Genomic DNA, 17,863 nt, shown 5'->3' with positions numbered 1-17,863 from the left:
AGCGAAGCACAGACGTCGATCACTGTTCCTTACGGAGGTTCAGGTAGGAGTATTGTTCCCGAACGCCCTGGCCAGATAGGGCCTCCTGCTCCTCTTCCTGCCTCTTCTCGCAGCTTGCCCTGCTCTGTGCCGCCTCTGCACATTCTCACGGTCATGCTGTAGGCCAAGTGGAATGCCTTCTAGTCTTGGAGAAAGTGGTCTGGCAGAATCCTTGAAGTTGGGACAAAGTCCTTCAGCACCTGCCAGACCACTCTCTGTAGACTTTGGCAAATTTAAATAACTCTAGAACCCACCACACACTTCTACAAATTCAGCAACAGCAAGTAGAAATCAACCAACAACTAACCTGTCGTCATCATCATAGGCAGTCCCTCGAAATCGTGGAAGACTTGCTTCCACTCCAAAAGTGAGTTCTCAGGTGACTGAACAGTCCAATACAGGAATTACAGTCTCTATCACAGGTGGGCCAGACAGTCGTTGAAGGAACGGGTGGGTGGGGAATCTGGTTTGCTGCACGCCCCTTTCGCTGCCTGCGCTGGTTTACTGCATGCTCTTAGCGATGCGACTCGAGATGCTCAGCACCCTCTCGGATGCTCTTCCTCCACTCAGCACGGTCTTTGGCCAGGGACTCCCAGGTGTCAGTGGGGATGTTGCACTTTATCAAGGAGGCTTTGAGGGTGTCCTTGAAACGTTTCCTCTGCCCACCTGGGGCTCTCTTGCTAGGGTTATAGGGCTGTAGTGATACGCGCCCTCCTTTATGGCTCAGAGACGTGGACCATATACAGTAGACATCTCAAATCGCTAAAGAAATACCACCAACAATGTCTCCGCAAGATCCTGCAAACTAACCTGTAAGTAGGTGATGATTCCTTTAAAAGTGCTGATGGGGATTGGGGTCCTTCCTGTTGCTGAACGCGTGTCCAGCTGTGCTAGCCTAATAAGCTAATAGCCTAATGTGTTAGCTGGAGCGCTGAGCTCCAAAATTGCAACACTGGTGTTAAATCAGTGTTAAACGTCGATTGACGTCACGGTCTGTCTACTCTGCATACTTCCAGTGCACGCTCCCTGCGCCCGCACTAACACTCTACCCAAGATGGCCTCAGGTGCAGACCGCACCAGAAATGTGCATGGGCGCGGCAGACGCTATTTTTGAACCATATGGCTCCCGTAGCGCCCAATTTGTGAAAAGCAGAATGTTGAGCTACAACTCAACAGCTGAGCTTCAGAGTTCCACATAAAAGAGGCAACAGTGCATCAAATTCACACCGTCATAATATACCAAAAAGGCAATTTCACACGATGATATTCAACTATGGTATTATTCTACCGCAAAAGGCAGCCTTTTCTTTGTCATTTGTAGGTATTATTGTCTACATTTGGGGTTTACCCCGTTAGACAGTGACCAAAGAAAACTGACTGCTGTTATTGTTAAATGCAGGACATTGTCTCTTTTAACATGTCAGTAACACTTGCAAAGATTATAATTCACCAGTGTCCTGCATTACTTAAGCAAAAGCAGACTTGATGCATTAGGTCAACCACTGCTTTCAAAAGGGAATTGGATAAGCACCTGAAAGAAAAAAAAATTGCAGGGCTACAGGGAAAGGGTAGGAGAGTGGGACTAGCTGAAGTGCTCTTGCAGAGAGCCGGCACAGGCTCGATGGGCCAAATGTCCTCCTTCCATGCTGTAATCATTCCATGGTTCTACAGGTGATCTCCAGAGGCAGTGCTCATGGGTTATTTGGGGACTAGATCAGTTATGATGTTTAACATGGTCCAGAGCACAGCAGAGGCCCAGGGCGCACAAGTGTGGCTGGTGGGGGTGGTGGAGGAGGAAAGACAGGTTGTAGACTTTTAAAAATTTAAACCACAGGTCCTTAAGAGAAGTATGGGCTTACCTATTTGAGAAGTGGTGAAGATGCAGCTAACTGTGTTGTCAGCTGTCCTGGAGAATACCCCCTCCATCCCCATTCTGATTTCCCATCAGAAGATTATAGGTTTGCCTTTGTCCAATCAGGAAATCAGGATGTATCTTTCAAGCACTAGAATATTTTTATGATTGCTAATTCAGAGTGTGGCACAACTTCCTTTGTAATACTGTTTAATACTGCATTAGACAGGGGAGAAAACAGCAGCCTTAAATTACATTCTCAGAGTTGTCGTCTTTCACTGATGCATTCTAGGAGTCTGTAACTTGGTTGAGGCCCTTCACTCAAAGAAGGACCAAGTACACAATGAAACTCAGAAAATACAGCAGAATTCAAGTTGCCGGTTCCAAAGAGCAGGGCAGGTATGTACTGGGGAATCTTAAGGACATTGAAATGTGAAGAATGAAGATATGACAGAGATAGTAAATGTTTCCATCAGTTTTTACAAATGATGGTGGAAGTGAACACATAGTTGTAATAGAAGAGAGGAACTTGGGCATAATAATTTAACATAAATGCAAAGCATGTGAAAAGGTGCCAAATAGTTGGTGAATGTGCTGTGCAGTCAGGTTCTATTTCATATGCTTTCTTACCCACTTAGTCAACAATCATAGGAAGTCACTGAGTAGATGAAATCTGTTTCCCCAGAGAGTGGACAAAGGAAATAAACCTTTTAAGTTAATGCCAGAGCCAGGCCTCGTGTATCTTTTGAGTTACCAGTTTTAGAGCACCACTAGTGTGAATTGCTGGCAATTGTACAATTTTTTTAAAAACTTTTTAAAAAATCAACATTTCCAAACAAATTAATGGATAGGAAGGACATAGTTCCCTAATCGGGGGCATAGATTTAAAGTAATTTAGAAGGATTAGAGGAGAGTTGAGGAGAATTTTTTTCACCCAGAGGGTGGTGGGGTCTGGAACTCACTGCCTGAAAGGGTGGTAGAGGCAGAAATCCTCATTGCATTTCAAAAAATTATTTGGATATGCACTTGAAGTGCTGTAACCATACAAAGGTATGAAGGCAGAGTTGGCTAAATGGACTGGGAAAATAGATTAAAGTATGGGATGGTTGATGCGCAGTGGCAGACATTTAAGGAGCTATTTCATAACTCACAACAAAAATATATCCCAATGAGAAGGAAAGACTGTAAGAGAAGGGATAACCATCCATGGCTAACTAAGGAAATAAGGGATGGTATCAAATTGAAAACAAGGGCATACAATGTGGCCAAGACTAGTGGGAGACCAGAGAATTGGAAAACTTTTAAAAGCCAGCAAAGAACGACAAAAAAAATGATAGAGAGGGAAGACAGATTATGAAAGTAAACGAGCACGAAATATAGGGCCCAAGTTTCCACAGGATAAAAAACGGGCGCCCCTCCGAGCTGGGCGCCCGTTTTTCGCGCCTAAAACGGCGCCAGAAAAAAAACGCACTATTCTCGAGCGCTTTGCAGCTCCTTGTCTGTTTGGCGCGGCGCCCAGGGGGGCGGAGCCTACACTCGCGCCGATTTTGTAAGTGGGAGGGGGCGAGTACTATTTAAATTAGTTTTTTTCCTGCCGGCAACGCCGCGCATGCGCGTTGGAGCGTTCGCGCACGCGCAGTGTGAAGGAAACAGTGGCACTCGGCCATTTTTGTAGTTCTTTGTAGCTGTTTAATTTTTGAACATTTTTTAATAAAAGAACATTGCAACAAACGGCGGTTTCCTCCCCCTCCCCCTCCCTCCACTCCGCGGCGGCAACAAACCGCTGTCTCCTTCCCCTCCCTCCCCTCCACGGCAACAAACCGCTGTCTCCTTCCCCTCCCTCCACGGCAACAAACCGCTGTCTCCTTCCCCTCCCTCCCCTCCGCGGCAACAAACCGCTGTCTCCTTCCCCTCCCTCCCCTCCGCGGCAACAAACCGCTGTCTCCTTCCCCTCCCTCCCCTCCACGGCAACAAACCGCTGTCTCCTTCCCCTCCCTCCACGGCAACAAACCGCTGTCTCCTTCCCCTCCCTCCCCTCCGCGGCAACAAACCGCTGTCTCCTTCCCCTCCCTCCCCTCCACGGAAACAAACCGCTGTCTCCTTCCCCTCCCTCCCCTCCGCGGCAACAAACGGCGGTTTCCTTCCCCTCCCTCCCCTCCGTGGCAACAAACGATGGCTGAAGCACTTTCACACAGGTAGGAAGATGGTTTATTTAATCTTTTCTTTGCTTATAAATGTTTATTCAGGTTGGATTTATTTGTATAATATTTGTAGAAATATAAATAAGGATTGATTGTAGAATTTAATGACTTCCCTTCCCCCTCCCTTCCCCCCCCAACCCCCCCCACCTCGTTCTGGACGCCTAATTTGTAACCTGCGCCTGATTTTTTAATGTGTAGAACAGGTTTTTTCAGTTCTACAAAAATCTTCACTTGCTCCATTCTACTTTAGTTTGGAGTACGTTTTCACTGTGGAAACTTTGAAATCAGGCGTCAGTGGCCGGACACGCCCCCTTTTGAAGAAAAAATTCTGTTCCAAAGTAGAACTGTTCTACCTGACTAGAACTGCAGAAAAAAAAATGTGGAGAATTGCGATTTCTAAGATAGTCCGTTCTCCACCAGTTGCTCCTAAAAATCAGGCGCAAATCATGTGGAAACTTGGGCCCATAAAAACAGATAGTAAGAATTTTTACACGTACATAAAAAGGAAAAGAGTGGTTAAAATAACTGTTGGTCCCCTAGAGGATGAGACTGGGGAATTAATAATGGGGAACAGGGAAACGGCAGAGACGTTGAACAAATATTTTGTATCGGTCTTTACAGTAGGACATTAAAAACATCCCAATAGTGGATAATCAAGGGGCTACAGGGAGGGAGGAACTTAATACAATCACTAAAGAAGTAGTACTTGGTAAAACAATGGGGCTAAAGGCAGACAAGTCCCCTGAACCTGATGGCTTACATCCTAGGGACTTACATCCTAGGGTTGCAGAGATGGTGGATGCATTGGTTGTAATCTACCAAAATTCCCTGGATTCTGGGGCTGTCCCAGTGGATTGGAAAACTGCAAATGTAATGCCCCTATTTAAAAAAGGAGGCATTACATTTGCCCCTATTTTTAAAAAAAAACTACAGACCAATTAGCCTAACATCTGTCGCTGGAAAAATGCTGGAGTCCATTATTAAGGAAGCAGTAGCAGGACATTTGGAAAAGCATAATTCAATCAAGCAGAGTCAGCATGGTTTTATGAAAGGGAAATCATGTTTGACAAATTTGCTGGAGTTCTTTGAGGATGTAATGAACAGGGTGGATAGGGGGAACCGTGGATGTGGTGTATTTGGATTTCCAGAAAGAATTCGATAAGGTGCCACATAAAAGGTAACTGCACAAGATTAAAAGTTCACGAGGTTGGGGTAATATATTAGCATGGATAGAGGATTGGAGAACTAACATAAAACAGAGAGTCGGGATAAATGGGTCATTTTTTGGTTGGCAAACAGTAACCAGTGGGGTGCCGCAGGGATCGGTGCTTGGGCCTCAACTATTTACAATTTATATTAATGACTTGGATGAAGGGACCGAGTGTAATGTAGTCAAGTTTGCTGATGAGACAAAGATGGGTGGGAAAGCAAATTGTGAGGAGGACACAAAACATCTGCAAAGGGATATAGACAGGCTAAGTGAGTGGGCAAAAATTTGGCAGATGGAGTATAATGTGGGAAAATGTGAGGTTATCCACTTTGGCAGAAAAAAATAGAAAAGCAATTTATTATTTAAATAGAGAAAAATTGCAAAGTGCTGCAGTACAGAGGGTCCTTTGCATGAAACACAAAAAGTTAGTCTGCAGGTACAGCAAGAAATCAGGAAGGCGAATGGAATTTTGGCCTTTATTGCAAAGGGGATAGAATATAAAATCAGAGAAGTCCTGCTACAACTGTACAGGGTATTGGTGAGGCCACACCTGGAGTACTGCGTAGTTTTGGTCTCCGTATTTAAGGAAGGATATACTTGCATTGGAGGCTGTTCAGAGAAGGTTCATTAGGTGATTCCGGAGATGAGGGGGTTGACTTATGAAGATAGGTTAAGTAGGTTGGACCTATACTCATTGGAGTTCAGAAGAATGAGGGGTGATCTTATCAAAACATATGATAATGAGGGGGCTCAACAAGCTGGATGCAGAGAGGATATTTCCACATAGGGAAAACTAAAACTAGGGGACATAGTCTCAGAGACGAGGAGGATTTTCTTTTCTCAGAGGATTGTAAATCTATGGACTTCTCTGCCCCAGAGAGCTGTTGAGGCTGGGTCATTGACTATATTTAAGGTGGAGATTGACAGATTTTTGAACAATAAGGGAATAAAGAGTTATGGGGAGCAGGCAGGGAAGTGGAGCGGAGTCCATGATCAGATCAACCATGATCTTATTAAATGGCGGAGCAGGCTCGAGGGGCCAGGTGGCTTACTCCTGCTCCTATTTCTTATGTTCTTAAGACTACAGACCAAGAGTTTGAAAGTGGAATTAGACTGGATGGCTCTTTTTCAGCCAGCGCAGACACGATGGGCTGAATGGCCTCCTTGTGCTGTAAATTTCTATAATAGTGTGTGCAGCATAGATTCAACAACAGCTTGCATTTATACAGAATGATGCCACTGATGGTAAACTATAGTTATGAGAAGAGACTTGAGATGATGGAACTATATACACTAGGGCAGAGAAAGCAAAGGAGATTTGGTGGCAGTTTTTAAATTTATGACGTGTTGATAGAAGGTCCAGTTGTTGGTGAGTCAGTAAAAGGGATCATCAATTTAAAATGAGCACTTTAGAGAGATTAGGAGAATTTTTTTTAAAAACAATCTTTACAGAAAGGTTGTTGGAACCCGGAATGCTTTGGTACAGGGAGTGATTGAAGCAGAGACCATTATATATTTAAAAGGAAAACTGGATAAATATTTGAGGCAGAGGAAGAAAGAGGGCTCTGCGGAGAAATCAAGGAGTGGAATTAGATTTGGATTTTTCTAGCAGACAGACACCATGAGCTAAAGCACCTCCTTCTGTGCTGTAAATGACTACAGTTCTTAGCAATAGTGTCTGAGGGAAAGTTTTTCACCTTAACCCCCTTCTGCCTTTTAACCTGCTGTTGGGTATCTTCTAGCAGATTGCCTGCCTGTTGCCTCATTCATGCAATAGTAAGTTGCACAAGTGCAGTTAAAAAGAAACTAAGACATACAAGTAACTGCAAGGCTTTTCATCAACATGGTTTATAGGATATAAACAAACTACAAGGTTTAATGTTGTCAAGATACCCAGTTATATCCTCAGATGCACATAATCCTAACTAAACACTGGAACCCTAAATAAAGAAAATTACTATCTTTATCATTCAAATATATATTGACTCCTGGTATATGAACCAAATATCAGTTTCACATTGTATTTCTCTCATTGAAAATGGAAAATGCACAATAATTGTATTAGTTATCACAGTATGTACAAAACCATTTGGAATATCATAACAATCTACAAAGATTCATTTAAGAAAGATCAATGACCAACAGGAGTATTTCAATAGTCATAAATCAAGAAAGGGTCATTTTGATAAACAAGGTACAGTAGCCTCGTGGTTATGGTACTGGGCTAGCAACCCAGGGGTTAAGAATTCAAATCTCAGCAGCGCAAGTTGTAAAACCGAATCTGAAATCAGGTCGATTGTGGGCTAGCACCAGGAAAAATAATCATGATTGTCATAAAAACCCAACTGGCTCACAAAGCAGAGCCTGCCATCCCTACCTGGTCTGGCCTACAAGTGACTCCAGTCCCACGCTACATGGTTGACTCTTAATGCCCTCACAGTAGAATTCAGTAGATTCTGGTGGGACAATATCATAAAAACTTTGATGCATTTCTTATGTATATAGTGGTCCTCGGTAAAATGGCAACTCCAATTATGAACTGACGAATTAAAAACATTAGACAGATAGTAAATGTACATGCTATTTCACTCAATAACAACTTGCACTTATTAAGCACCAGGGGGTAGATTTTAACTTTATGCGACAGTGTAAAACGGGCGATAGCGAATCGGCAGCACATTTTACATCTCTCTCAATTTATGTTTCCATTGACTTCAATAGAAATAAAAATCAGGAGATATATAAAACAGACTTCCAATTCGATATCGCCCATTTTACACTATTGCGCAAAGTCAAATTACCTCCTTTAATGTAGTGAAGCTTTCCAAGGTCCATCACGGAGGCAAAAATGGACGTTGATTGGTAGTTAAGGAGTTAAGGGAGGCAAGCGGAGTAAAGGGAGTGAGTGAAGTAAAGGGAGGCGAGTGCAGGCATGGACAAAGAGGTGGGTTAAGCAGAGGTTTTATGGTGGGAAGTGAGATAGCAAGATGGAGGGGTTTAGGGAGAAAGTTCCAGGGTGTGGAGCCAAAGCAGCTAAAGGATACAGCACCGCAGATTGAGCAGAATGAGATAAGTGCAAAGGCTTGACCCATTACTATGCACAACACGCACTGGCACTCTTATCTGTTATTATTGCCTTCGCACAATTCTTGTTTTTGTTGCAACTGTTGCAAGACAGCTTACCTGCAATAGCTCCAAAGTTATAGGAATACTCTTCAGCTCCTTCAGCAAGTCCAAGGCTCCAACCTGCAAAACAACACAGGGTACTTTTTAAAATACAGAGGGACTGAATGGCCACCCACTTTGCTGTTTACGTCAGGTTATAATGAAAGTGCAAATGAAAATTTGTGGAATTATCTTAGTTGATAAATGACAAACGTTAACAAGTATTTTTGCACGGTTGGGTTCCACTCTGAATTAAGGCGTCAGCTTATCGTACTGTGAGATTGCTCTACTTATTTCTTCTTTTAGGATGAATTTGAACCAGACAAGAGTTTAATCAGAACAAGAGATTGTTTTCAAGTACTCTTTAAGAGTGCTAGTCGCGCTTTGCTATGTCACAATTGCCCAAATCAGGACAATTGGAAGAACTGACCAGGATCATTATGCCAGGTGACTTCAAATGGCTCTGCTCTTTCTTTACTCATCAAGCCAGCACTAGTAATCCATTTTATGTCCAGAATGACCTTAAAATAAATTGTCTTGTCAGCCTCCATACATCTTTGATAGTCCCAATAATTCAGCTAATCGGCCAGATATATCTCCTCATCTCCAATACTAATTCTTACACTGTCCTCTTAGAACTGGGCTCTTCTCTCCTCTGTCTTATTCCTCCTTCTTCCATAAATACACTGCATAAATCAGTTAGGATTAGAGGTGAGGAAAAATATGTCTAGAATAGCTAAATTAACAGGTTGATTAGGAATATAGATAAAGTGACAAGTTGCTCAATACTCATTTAACAAATAATCATGATAGGATCAATAATAGTATACAATACAGTTTGTATAGTCAGTTACTGGCATCAATTTAGAACATTTTTAAATGCAGATTTCAGATTGTATTGAAATAATCTGTGAAACAAGGTGGTGTAATCATGCAACTTTCATTTTAGATGACTCTCAGACGGAACATGAATCTAAATAATTTGCACTTAATGTATAATCAATTTAAGTAGAAAATAAAACTAGACGACACCAAGCATTCTACGATTGCACAGAAAGCACACTTATGTTGGCTGTGCTCCTATGCCATTTTTATCTTCTCTTTCTGTTGCACATTGGTATTATACGAGCCAAACACAAATTTGTAGTGCAGGTGCACATTCAGCACCCACTGGATTGGCAGCTCATGCTGCTATCCACTGGTTAGTGTGACACAGTCTGAAACAAGCACTGTAATTTTTGATTCAAGACTGCTACCTAGAAAAATGCGCATTCAAGACATCACCTTGAGTATTTTTATTTACTGAGTACATATTTTACATAAGTGTCCAACAAGCTCCCAATATCAAACTTTATATAAATGCCAGCAAATCATAACTGAACAATCTAAGTATAGAGAACAAAAGACTGTCATTTTGTGCTGATTCTCCTGACTGCGAGAAAAGCCAAGTTGCTGCCAAGCTAGAGAAACTTTGAACAATAATGGTTACTAATTGACCCAAGGACCTATTCTGACCACTTCCCCAAAAATATCACCTGATCTGCCTTAAATGGGAAGCCCAAATTAGCAACTAAACACACGATACAAATTAAGAGTATGTGTGAGTAATGTCACAGGTCAACTTGTGCATTATAGTCTAGATTTTCTAATTGTAATGTTAATGGATACTTGCATTGCAATAGAAAAACCTAGTCTTATGTTTTCTGTGCTTTACATAACTATTAAGTTACTCATTAAGGTAAACAGATCGCTTCCAAGCATTTATTTTAGAAAAGCTTTTCCCTTAAACTGAACCAGCCAAAATAAGGTCATGTGCTCTTAGTTTTTCAGATTCCAAATGAGCCTCGTTTATACGACAGCTTCAAATAAAATATCAAATAAAATTAGCCGCTGCCAAGTCACACAAAACCTTTTGCAAAATCCACAACTGGAAAGCTACAGGAAGGAGCCCCTACTTTACTGTACCGGATCTATAGCAGTTTGATTCAACATTGAGAAGTACCCGGTATAAAGAATACTAGAGATCAAAGATCAGCAAATGAAACTCTATCACAAATGTTTAAGTTATACCTGCAGATTCATACTGGAATGGCTGAATGTGCAGTCATGCACATCCACCGATACAAGAAACAGTATCACTACTCCAAATTTCACCAACTCACTAAACAACTGTATAAGTGAAACATAATGTGGTTAATTGAATCGGAGTATGAATAAGTCAAATTTATTACCCACATTTGTGGAGCAGAGCAGGTCTGAGATGTTTTCTCTAGCTGTACTGCAATAAATGAAATGGAAACATAGAAACATAGAAAATAGGTGCAGGAGTAGGCCATTCGGCCCTTCGAGCCTGCACTACCATTCAATAAGATCATGGCTGATCATTCACCTCAGTACCCCTTTCCTGCTTTCTCTCCATACCCCTTGATCCCTTTAGCCATAAGGGCCATATCTAACTCCCTCTTGAATATATCCAATGAACTACCATCAACAACTCTCTGCGGTAGGGAATTCCACAGGTTAGCAACTCTCTTGAGTGAAGATGTTTCTCCTCATCTCAGTCCTAAATGGCTTACCCCTTATCCTTAGACTGTGTCCCCTGGTTCTGGACTTCCCCAACATCAGGAACATTCTTCCTGCATCTAACCTGTCCAGTCCCATCAGAATCTTATATGTTTCCATGAGATCCCCTCTCATCCTTCTAAACTCCAGTGAATAAAGGCCCAGTCGATCCAGTTTCTCCTCATATGTCAGTCCAGCCATCCCGGGAATCAGTCTGGTGAACCTTTGCTGCACTCCCTCAATAGCAAGAATGTCCTTCCTCAGATCAGGAGACCAAAACTGAACACAATATTCCAGGTGAGGCCTCACCAAGTACAACTGCAGTAAGACCTTCCTGCTCCTATACTCAAATCCCCTGGCTATGAAGGCCAACATACCATTTTCCTTCTTCACCACCTGCTGTATCTGCATGCCAACTTTCAATGACTGATGTACCATGACACCCAGGTCTCGTTGCACCTCCCCTTTTCCTAATTTGCCGTCATTCAGATAATATTCTGCCTTCGTGTTTTTGCCGCCAAAGTGGATAACCTCACATTTATCCACATTATACTGCATCTGCCATGCATTTCCCCATTCACCTAACCTGTCCAAGTCACTCTGCGGTCTCTTAGCGTCCCCCTCACAGCCCACACCGCCACCCAGTTAAGTGTCATCTGCAAACTTGGAGATACTACATTCAATTCTTTCATCCAAATCATTAATGTATATTGTAAATAGCTGGGGTCCCAGCACTGAGTCCTGCGGCACCCCACTAGTCACTGCCTGCCATTCTGAAAAGGATCCGTTTATCCCGACTTTCTGCTTCCTGTCTGCCAACCAATTTCATCTGTACACAGGAAGTAAAAGGGAATTCTCATTATTTGGATGTTCTGGGACATCATATAACAATTTCTGAAGGAGTACTACCAGAGCAAATCAATTGCCTCAAGCTCCAAAGATTTGATATAGATTTAAACATTGCCCTCTGTTATGTTTTGGGAGTTTTATGTGAGATATTCTCTTTGGGTTCAGTGTCACTGGGCACTCATGTAACTGGACCTTGCATGCTCCACAAATCAGTACTTCATGCCCAATATCTAGGTGAATGCAGTGAGACCCAAGGTCAAACATTCTAATCCGGCTCACTGGAATTGATCACAAGGCGCCACGGGATCTCCTTGTTTTCGGTAAGTAGAAGAATATACCCACCATCAGACTGAGGCTCAGGCTATGAACCAACAGACAAATTTCAGGTAACTGAAGTGTTCTGTAGAAACAAACAATTACACACCTTATTATTCTCCTTGAAAATCAAAACAAGAAAAACACTTCTCATGTGCTAATACTCAACATAAAACTGATCCTTTAAACATGGTTGTTTAAACATGGGCCCTGGAACATCGTGGCCTCCGACCTGTGAGAGAACAGCTCCACAGGTCAGGAAGTATAAAAGCTGGAGCACACCACTACAACATCCAGCGCGAGCTGCTCCAAGTGTGCAACGGCTTTGAGGTAGGAGACTGGGTGACGTCATCAGGACCCAGGTCACTGCTTGGAGCGTGGGCAGGAGCATCGGCGGGGCCCTGGTAAAGCAGAGGAGCGGGAAGGTCATGGCAGAGGTGCGGCGAGTGATCGAGGCAGAAGAGTGTTGAGGGAGGAGCGATGAAGGATCACGGCTGAGATTCGGTGGGTGATCGTGGCGGAGGTTCGGCAAATGTTTGTTGCGGAGGTGTGGTGGGAGATTGTGGCGGCGGTGCGGCGAGTGTTTTATGCCGGAGGAGTGGCAAGAGATCGTAGCGGCGGAGCAGCAAGAGATCGTGGCATAGGCGTAGCAAATGAGAGTATGGGGCCCAGAAGAGCCAAGGGCCCAGGGCAACACAGGCTAGTCTAGTGCGCTTTAGGTCCATGCAGCAGAGCTGGTCTCCAGTCGTCCTGGTTAACCCTTGCCACTGGATAAAGGCCTAGCTCTGACATGCCCGTATGGTGGCTGATGTGAAACGGTCACCACACGTTAAAAAAATCCACGTACAGGCATCTTCCACCCCTTCAACTGGAGTTCGAGACTGGAATATCGGGTTCTTCATTGAAACATCTGTGAACTCTTGTGGAAGCATGTCATCCTAATTCAAGGGACCGCCTATGAGGATGATAATGGTTGCTCACTTCTTAGACAATGAAATGCTACGGTCTGAGGTAGGCAGACCACAGTCAGAGCCATCTGGCCACAAAGCTATTCATCAATCTATCCTCCCGTAGACTTATGCCATGTCTTTACCCTCAGACAAAGCTGTTAATTAAACCCACTACCCTAAAAAGGCCCCGAGGATGTCAATCACATAAGATCATTCAAAGGGATCAGCACAAACAATTTTTGATTACTGGAAATAAACACTTTTGTTATCAGGGAAACTAATCAACAGACTGAAACCAATTAATATGCATTGAAAAGATATTAGCATAGTAAATCTCCATCTTTAACTCATTCTACATGGATTTCAGCTTAAATTTCACCCTTCCTGTTTTGGATCCACCTATGATCATCAATATCTGTGCAATATTCTTCTAACCATTGTATGAAATCCACCCTCTCCACCATGTGCAGCTCCATGCTTGCCCTCGACCTTTCTCTGCAGCAGTACCGACCTCACTTCCACTTCATCCTTCGTCTCATCAGGCGCTTTAACTGTTTTTTTCTGTCAGGTGGCAAAGACTGCAAACTTCAACTCTTGGATGCCAGCCTCTCCTCTCTCTTGATTCCTCTTCACTTTCTTCTGACCACATTTCTCCTTCTAATCTCGCCATATTTTCATAATGCTCTCGTATCCCAAACAATCTGTCCTCAGCTTTAGCTTCACCCCCCTTACACCCTCACCGTAACAAACTCTGAGCTTGTGATGAAGCTGAGCTCTTCCATCGAGGCCTTTGTGCCTAATTTTATAGCCAGGAAATTTCCCCCAACCTCCAACCCTATCACCTGTCGAGAGCTTTTCCATTGAATCTGGACCCACCCTTTGCACCCCCACCCTCACTTGAACTTTTTATTGAAAACTGCCAGTGTGATATTGACCATGTCAGTTATTTCACTCACTTACGCTCATCTATCCCCCTCTGAACTTGCAATGCTCTATTCTCTCAGGTCCAAATTTGACATCATTATCAAACCTGCTGACAAAGGGGGTGCTATTGTTGTAGGCTGAACACCAACTCTCTGACAACTCTTCCTACCACCTCCCCCGACCCCACTACTGAACACCAAGCCATCATTTCCCAGACCACGTCCCCACACCCTCCAACCTCATAGTTCTCCAAACCCACACAGGCTGCTGTCGCGCATCTCCTATTGCCAGTTGCAAAGGCCACGGGTCCATGGCGAGCGATGTCAGTGGCAGGTCCCAACCCGCTACTGGCGCCATCCCACTCTATGAAATGACTTTCAGTTAGTAGGGCTTGTTAAGTCTGCCCAGCGTGTTTCCCGGGCTAATTAGAGGAAGCAAATCTGGTGGCATCATTTGATGACACGTCATCAGTTGGTTTCCTTAAAGGGACCATGGCTAACTTTATTTTGACATTTGTGCTACCAGTGTTCTACAGCATTGAGGAGCTGCAAACACTGACAAGCACTGCACAGAGGTGCAGAGCTGCACCCAGGTTCTCCCATGACTCTTTCCATATGCTTATGGAGGGAGTTACAGCACAAAGGGACAGAATTGACCTCCCAGGACACCAATGCAGCCTGATTGCACACTGCCTATCAGGGCACAAGCAGGTATGTTGTCAGGACCAGGCTGCAGTGGCGCAAACCTTTCAATGATCTCATTAGATCAGGAAACATTCGTACAAAGCTACACTTACCTTCATCCTGCTGTGCCTCTCATCACATACCCATCACTCTGCCTTCCCTACCCTGCCCCTGCACATCCTTACTCACACCAACTTACCTTGCATGTCCAACCATTCCTCTCTCTATCTACATTATCACATCCCCATCTCACTAGCCACCCCTCTCTCACACCCTCATCCTAGTGCAATCATACCAATAACACATAAGGGTAGCCACTTGGGTGTTTTATACACGTTCATGTAAAGTTTCTGTTAATGTGCTGTCAAACATTGAAACCTTTATTTTTAACATTTTGCTTTCTTGAACACCTTTGTATACACTTTTGGAAGTGGCTTAGTTAATTGCAATGAATGGTGAGACATACCAGAACCCCCCACAATGGTGATGAGTGTGAAAGGAATGGCTTGGACATTGTAGGGATGCTTTATGGTGTTGATGTGGTGCCAACCTGGCACATCATGTAGCAGCCAGAGTGTACAGCATCAAGTGAAACAAGAGGTAGAAATCCAATTTTAAAAGGAAGACAGTCTGCACTAAAATTGTTATGGGGAGCTCATGTCAGAGTGCATCCTAAAGGTGAGAAGGACGGAGGGAGGAATGGATGGGCTAGATCAGGATCGTGGGATATTAGACTTAGCGCTCTGTTTAACATTATACATTCTCCTACTTATCCTGGATTCATTCAGATGCCGCTGATTTCCTCTGGTCAATCAAGAGCTACTAAAAAAAAACTCACTTAGTGGTGAGTCAGATTACAATGATGCGCAAAGTGGAGCAGTAGAACATCGATGTAAACAAACCAATGAAGGACGCTCTACGGATAAAGTGGAATCGTTGGATGACCAATGAGGTGCCACTGAATGTCATAAGGAATCTCCAACTTTGCAAGAAATTCTGGATAGTAGATCCATATTGGATCTATGGATAATTAGGAATAATCTCAAGAAATATTGCATATAACAAAACAAACTTTTTGGAAATAAATGTTCATTAAAATAGGCTTTACACAGATTTCCTAAAACCATTGGTGTGCATGGCGACTGTTTTACTATCCATTCAATTAGGTTATGTTCGGCATAGATTGATGGCTGCAGCCAGATGCCAATTTTGACTCCAAAATTAATTACATAGGCACTTCAGGGCTAATATGTTTGGCTTCCTGGCAATTCACTTCTTCACAGCAATGATTAAAACATTTGCCATTTCTATAGCTCAGCCACATAAAAATGAATCGTCTACTAAACAACTAAAACTCGTTGCTTCAGACATTTGGTGATATATATAATAGCCATCATGATCAAGTGATCCTCCCAGTTAAATGCAAAGGCTTCATATTCTGAATCACATTCTGACCGGAGGTGACAGTACAGTAAAGAAACAAAATGAGAAAACAATGTACACCGCAGCATTAAAAAAATCAAAAGACAGGAAAGAGTTTAGTATATGGAAGTTTTGTCAGAGTAAAAAGACGATGGGAGGTGGGGAACTTCAACTTCCAACAATGGACTGTCGGAATGAAACACAAATTCGGCAGAGTGGTCACAAGTCCCTCCTCCTCTCCCCCACCCACCCCGCCTCGATTTTCAACTGCCGACCGCCTGTTTTTTACGCAAGGGGCAGCCTGCAGCTAGAAATCACCACTGATATCTGCAGCAAACATCCTTACTCATTTGTACGATCACAATTAAATGGATTATAACATAGCAGTAGAAATAGCGAAGGGTGGTAAACAATGATCTAATGGAGCATTGCAGAACTAAAGCATGAAATGTTCAAACGGCACATTAAGACAATACTTAGTAAAAACATACAACAAAACATGGAAGAAGAAAAAGTAGATTGGCCCATCATGCTATAGAGCACGTACAATTCACCATTTCATCTCCCGAAGATTCAGGAAGATTTCTCCTTTCCTCCCAAAAAGTAATTGAAGTAAAACTCTCGAATTGTGTAACTTTACATCCTTTATTATACATCCTGGCTTAATTGAATTCTTTGGCACAACGTTTCAATGCTTCTGACATATCCCACACACATCAGTGGAAAGCAGCACCTGTTTTTTCTGCGAGTCTCTTCTATCTTTCTGCCAGTCTGTGGAAAGGGGAACAGCAGGGATTTTCTCTCATTTCTAGCCCTGCTTGAGCCTTGTTAAGTTTTTCCTCATGTTCTCTCACTCTGCATTCACAATTAAAGTTAGTAATGTACTTGAATCTACATCATCCATTGCTGCCAACATTTTAAAAATCTTGATCATATCTCCTCTCTATTTGTTTTGTCTTTTATGAAACAAGCTTTTATAAGTTTTTAACAAGACCCTTTTTAACTTGAAGCTTCAAGGCCTGGAATGATTCTTTTCATTCTTCTCTGAACTCAATGCACCAATGCCTTTTAAAATTAGGGTGCCCAAGACTGCCAACAATATTCTAAATGTGAACTCATCAAAAATCTATATAAAGGTAAATACAATTTTTCACCTTTTTTAGTGAAAATCTATTCATCAGGGAGCAGCAGGGAGTCCGGGCAGTCGGTGAGGCCTACAAAAGGCCCAATGCGTCGGAGATGCGGGAGTGCGAGCAGCAGGGAGTCCGAGGACATCGGAGGCCTACAAAAGGCCTAACCCGTCGGAGAGGCGGGAGTGCAAGCAGCAGGGAGTCCGGGGACGTCGGAGATCTACAAAAGGCCCAACGTGTCAGAGAGGCGAAAGTGCGAGCAGCAGGGAGTCCGAGAATGTTGGAGGCCTACAAAAGGCCCAACGTGTCGGAGAGGCAGGAGTGCGAGCAGCAGGGAGTCCAGGGACGTCGGAGACCTACAAAAGGCCCAACGTGTCGGAGAGGCGGGAGTGCGAGCAGCAGGGAGTCCGAGAACGTTGGAGGCCTACAAAAGGCCTAACCAGTCGGAGAGGCAGGAGTGCGAGCAGCAGGGAGTCCAGGGACGTCGGAGACCTACAAAAGGCCCAATGTGTCGGAGAGGCAGGAGTGCGAGCAGCAGGGAGTCTGGGGACGTCGGAGGCC

The 17,863-nt window shown here is 43.5% G+C and overlaps 1 protein-coding gene across 1 annotated transcript in view; it reads right to left on the bottom strand.

Moving 5' to 3' along the window:
- LOC139275194 (acyl-protein thioesterase 1-like) overlaps positions 1-17,863 on the bottom strand; it is a 248,433-nt gene that overhangs the window by 55,075 nt on the left and 175,495 nt on the right. The window contains exon 9 of the mRNA XM_070892333.1: positions 8,486-8,548. Coding sequence (XP_070748434.1) covers positions 8,486-8,548 — 63 coding nt within the window. The remainder of the gene's footprint in view (positions 1-8,485; positions 8,549-17,863) is intronic.

This window comes from Pristiophorus japonicus, chromosome 1, assembly GCF_044704955.1.
Source record: "Pristiophorus japonicus isolate sPriJap1 chromosome 1, sPriJap1.hap1, whole genome shotgun sequence".
In the NCBI taxonomy this organism is placed as follows: domain Eukaryota; kingdom Metazoa; phylum Chordata; class Chondrichthyes; family Pristiophoridae; genus Pristiophorus; species Pristiophorus japonicus.
This window is presented reverse-complemented; position numbering and strand designations above follow the sequence as displayed.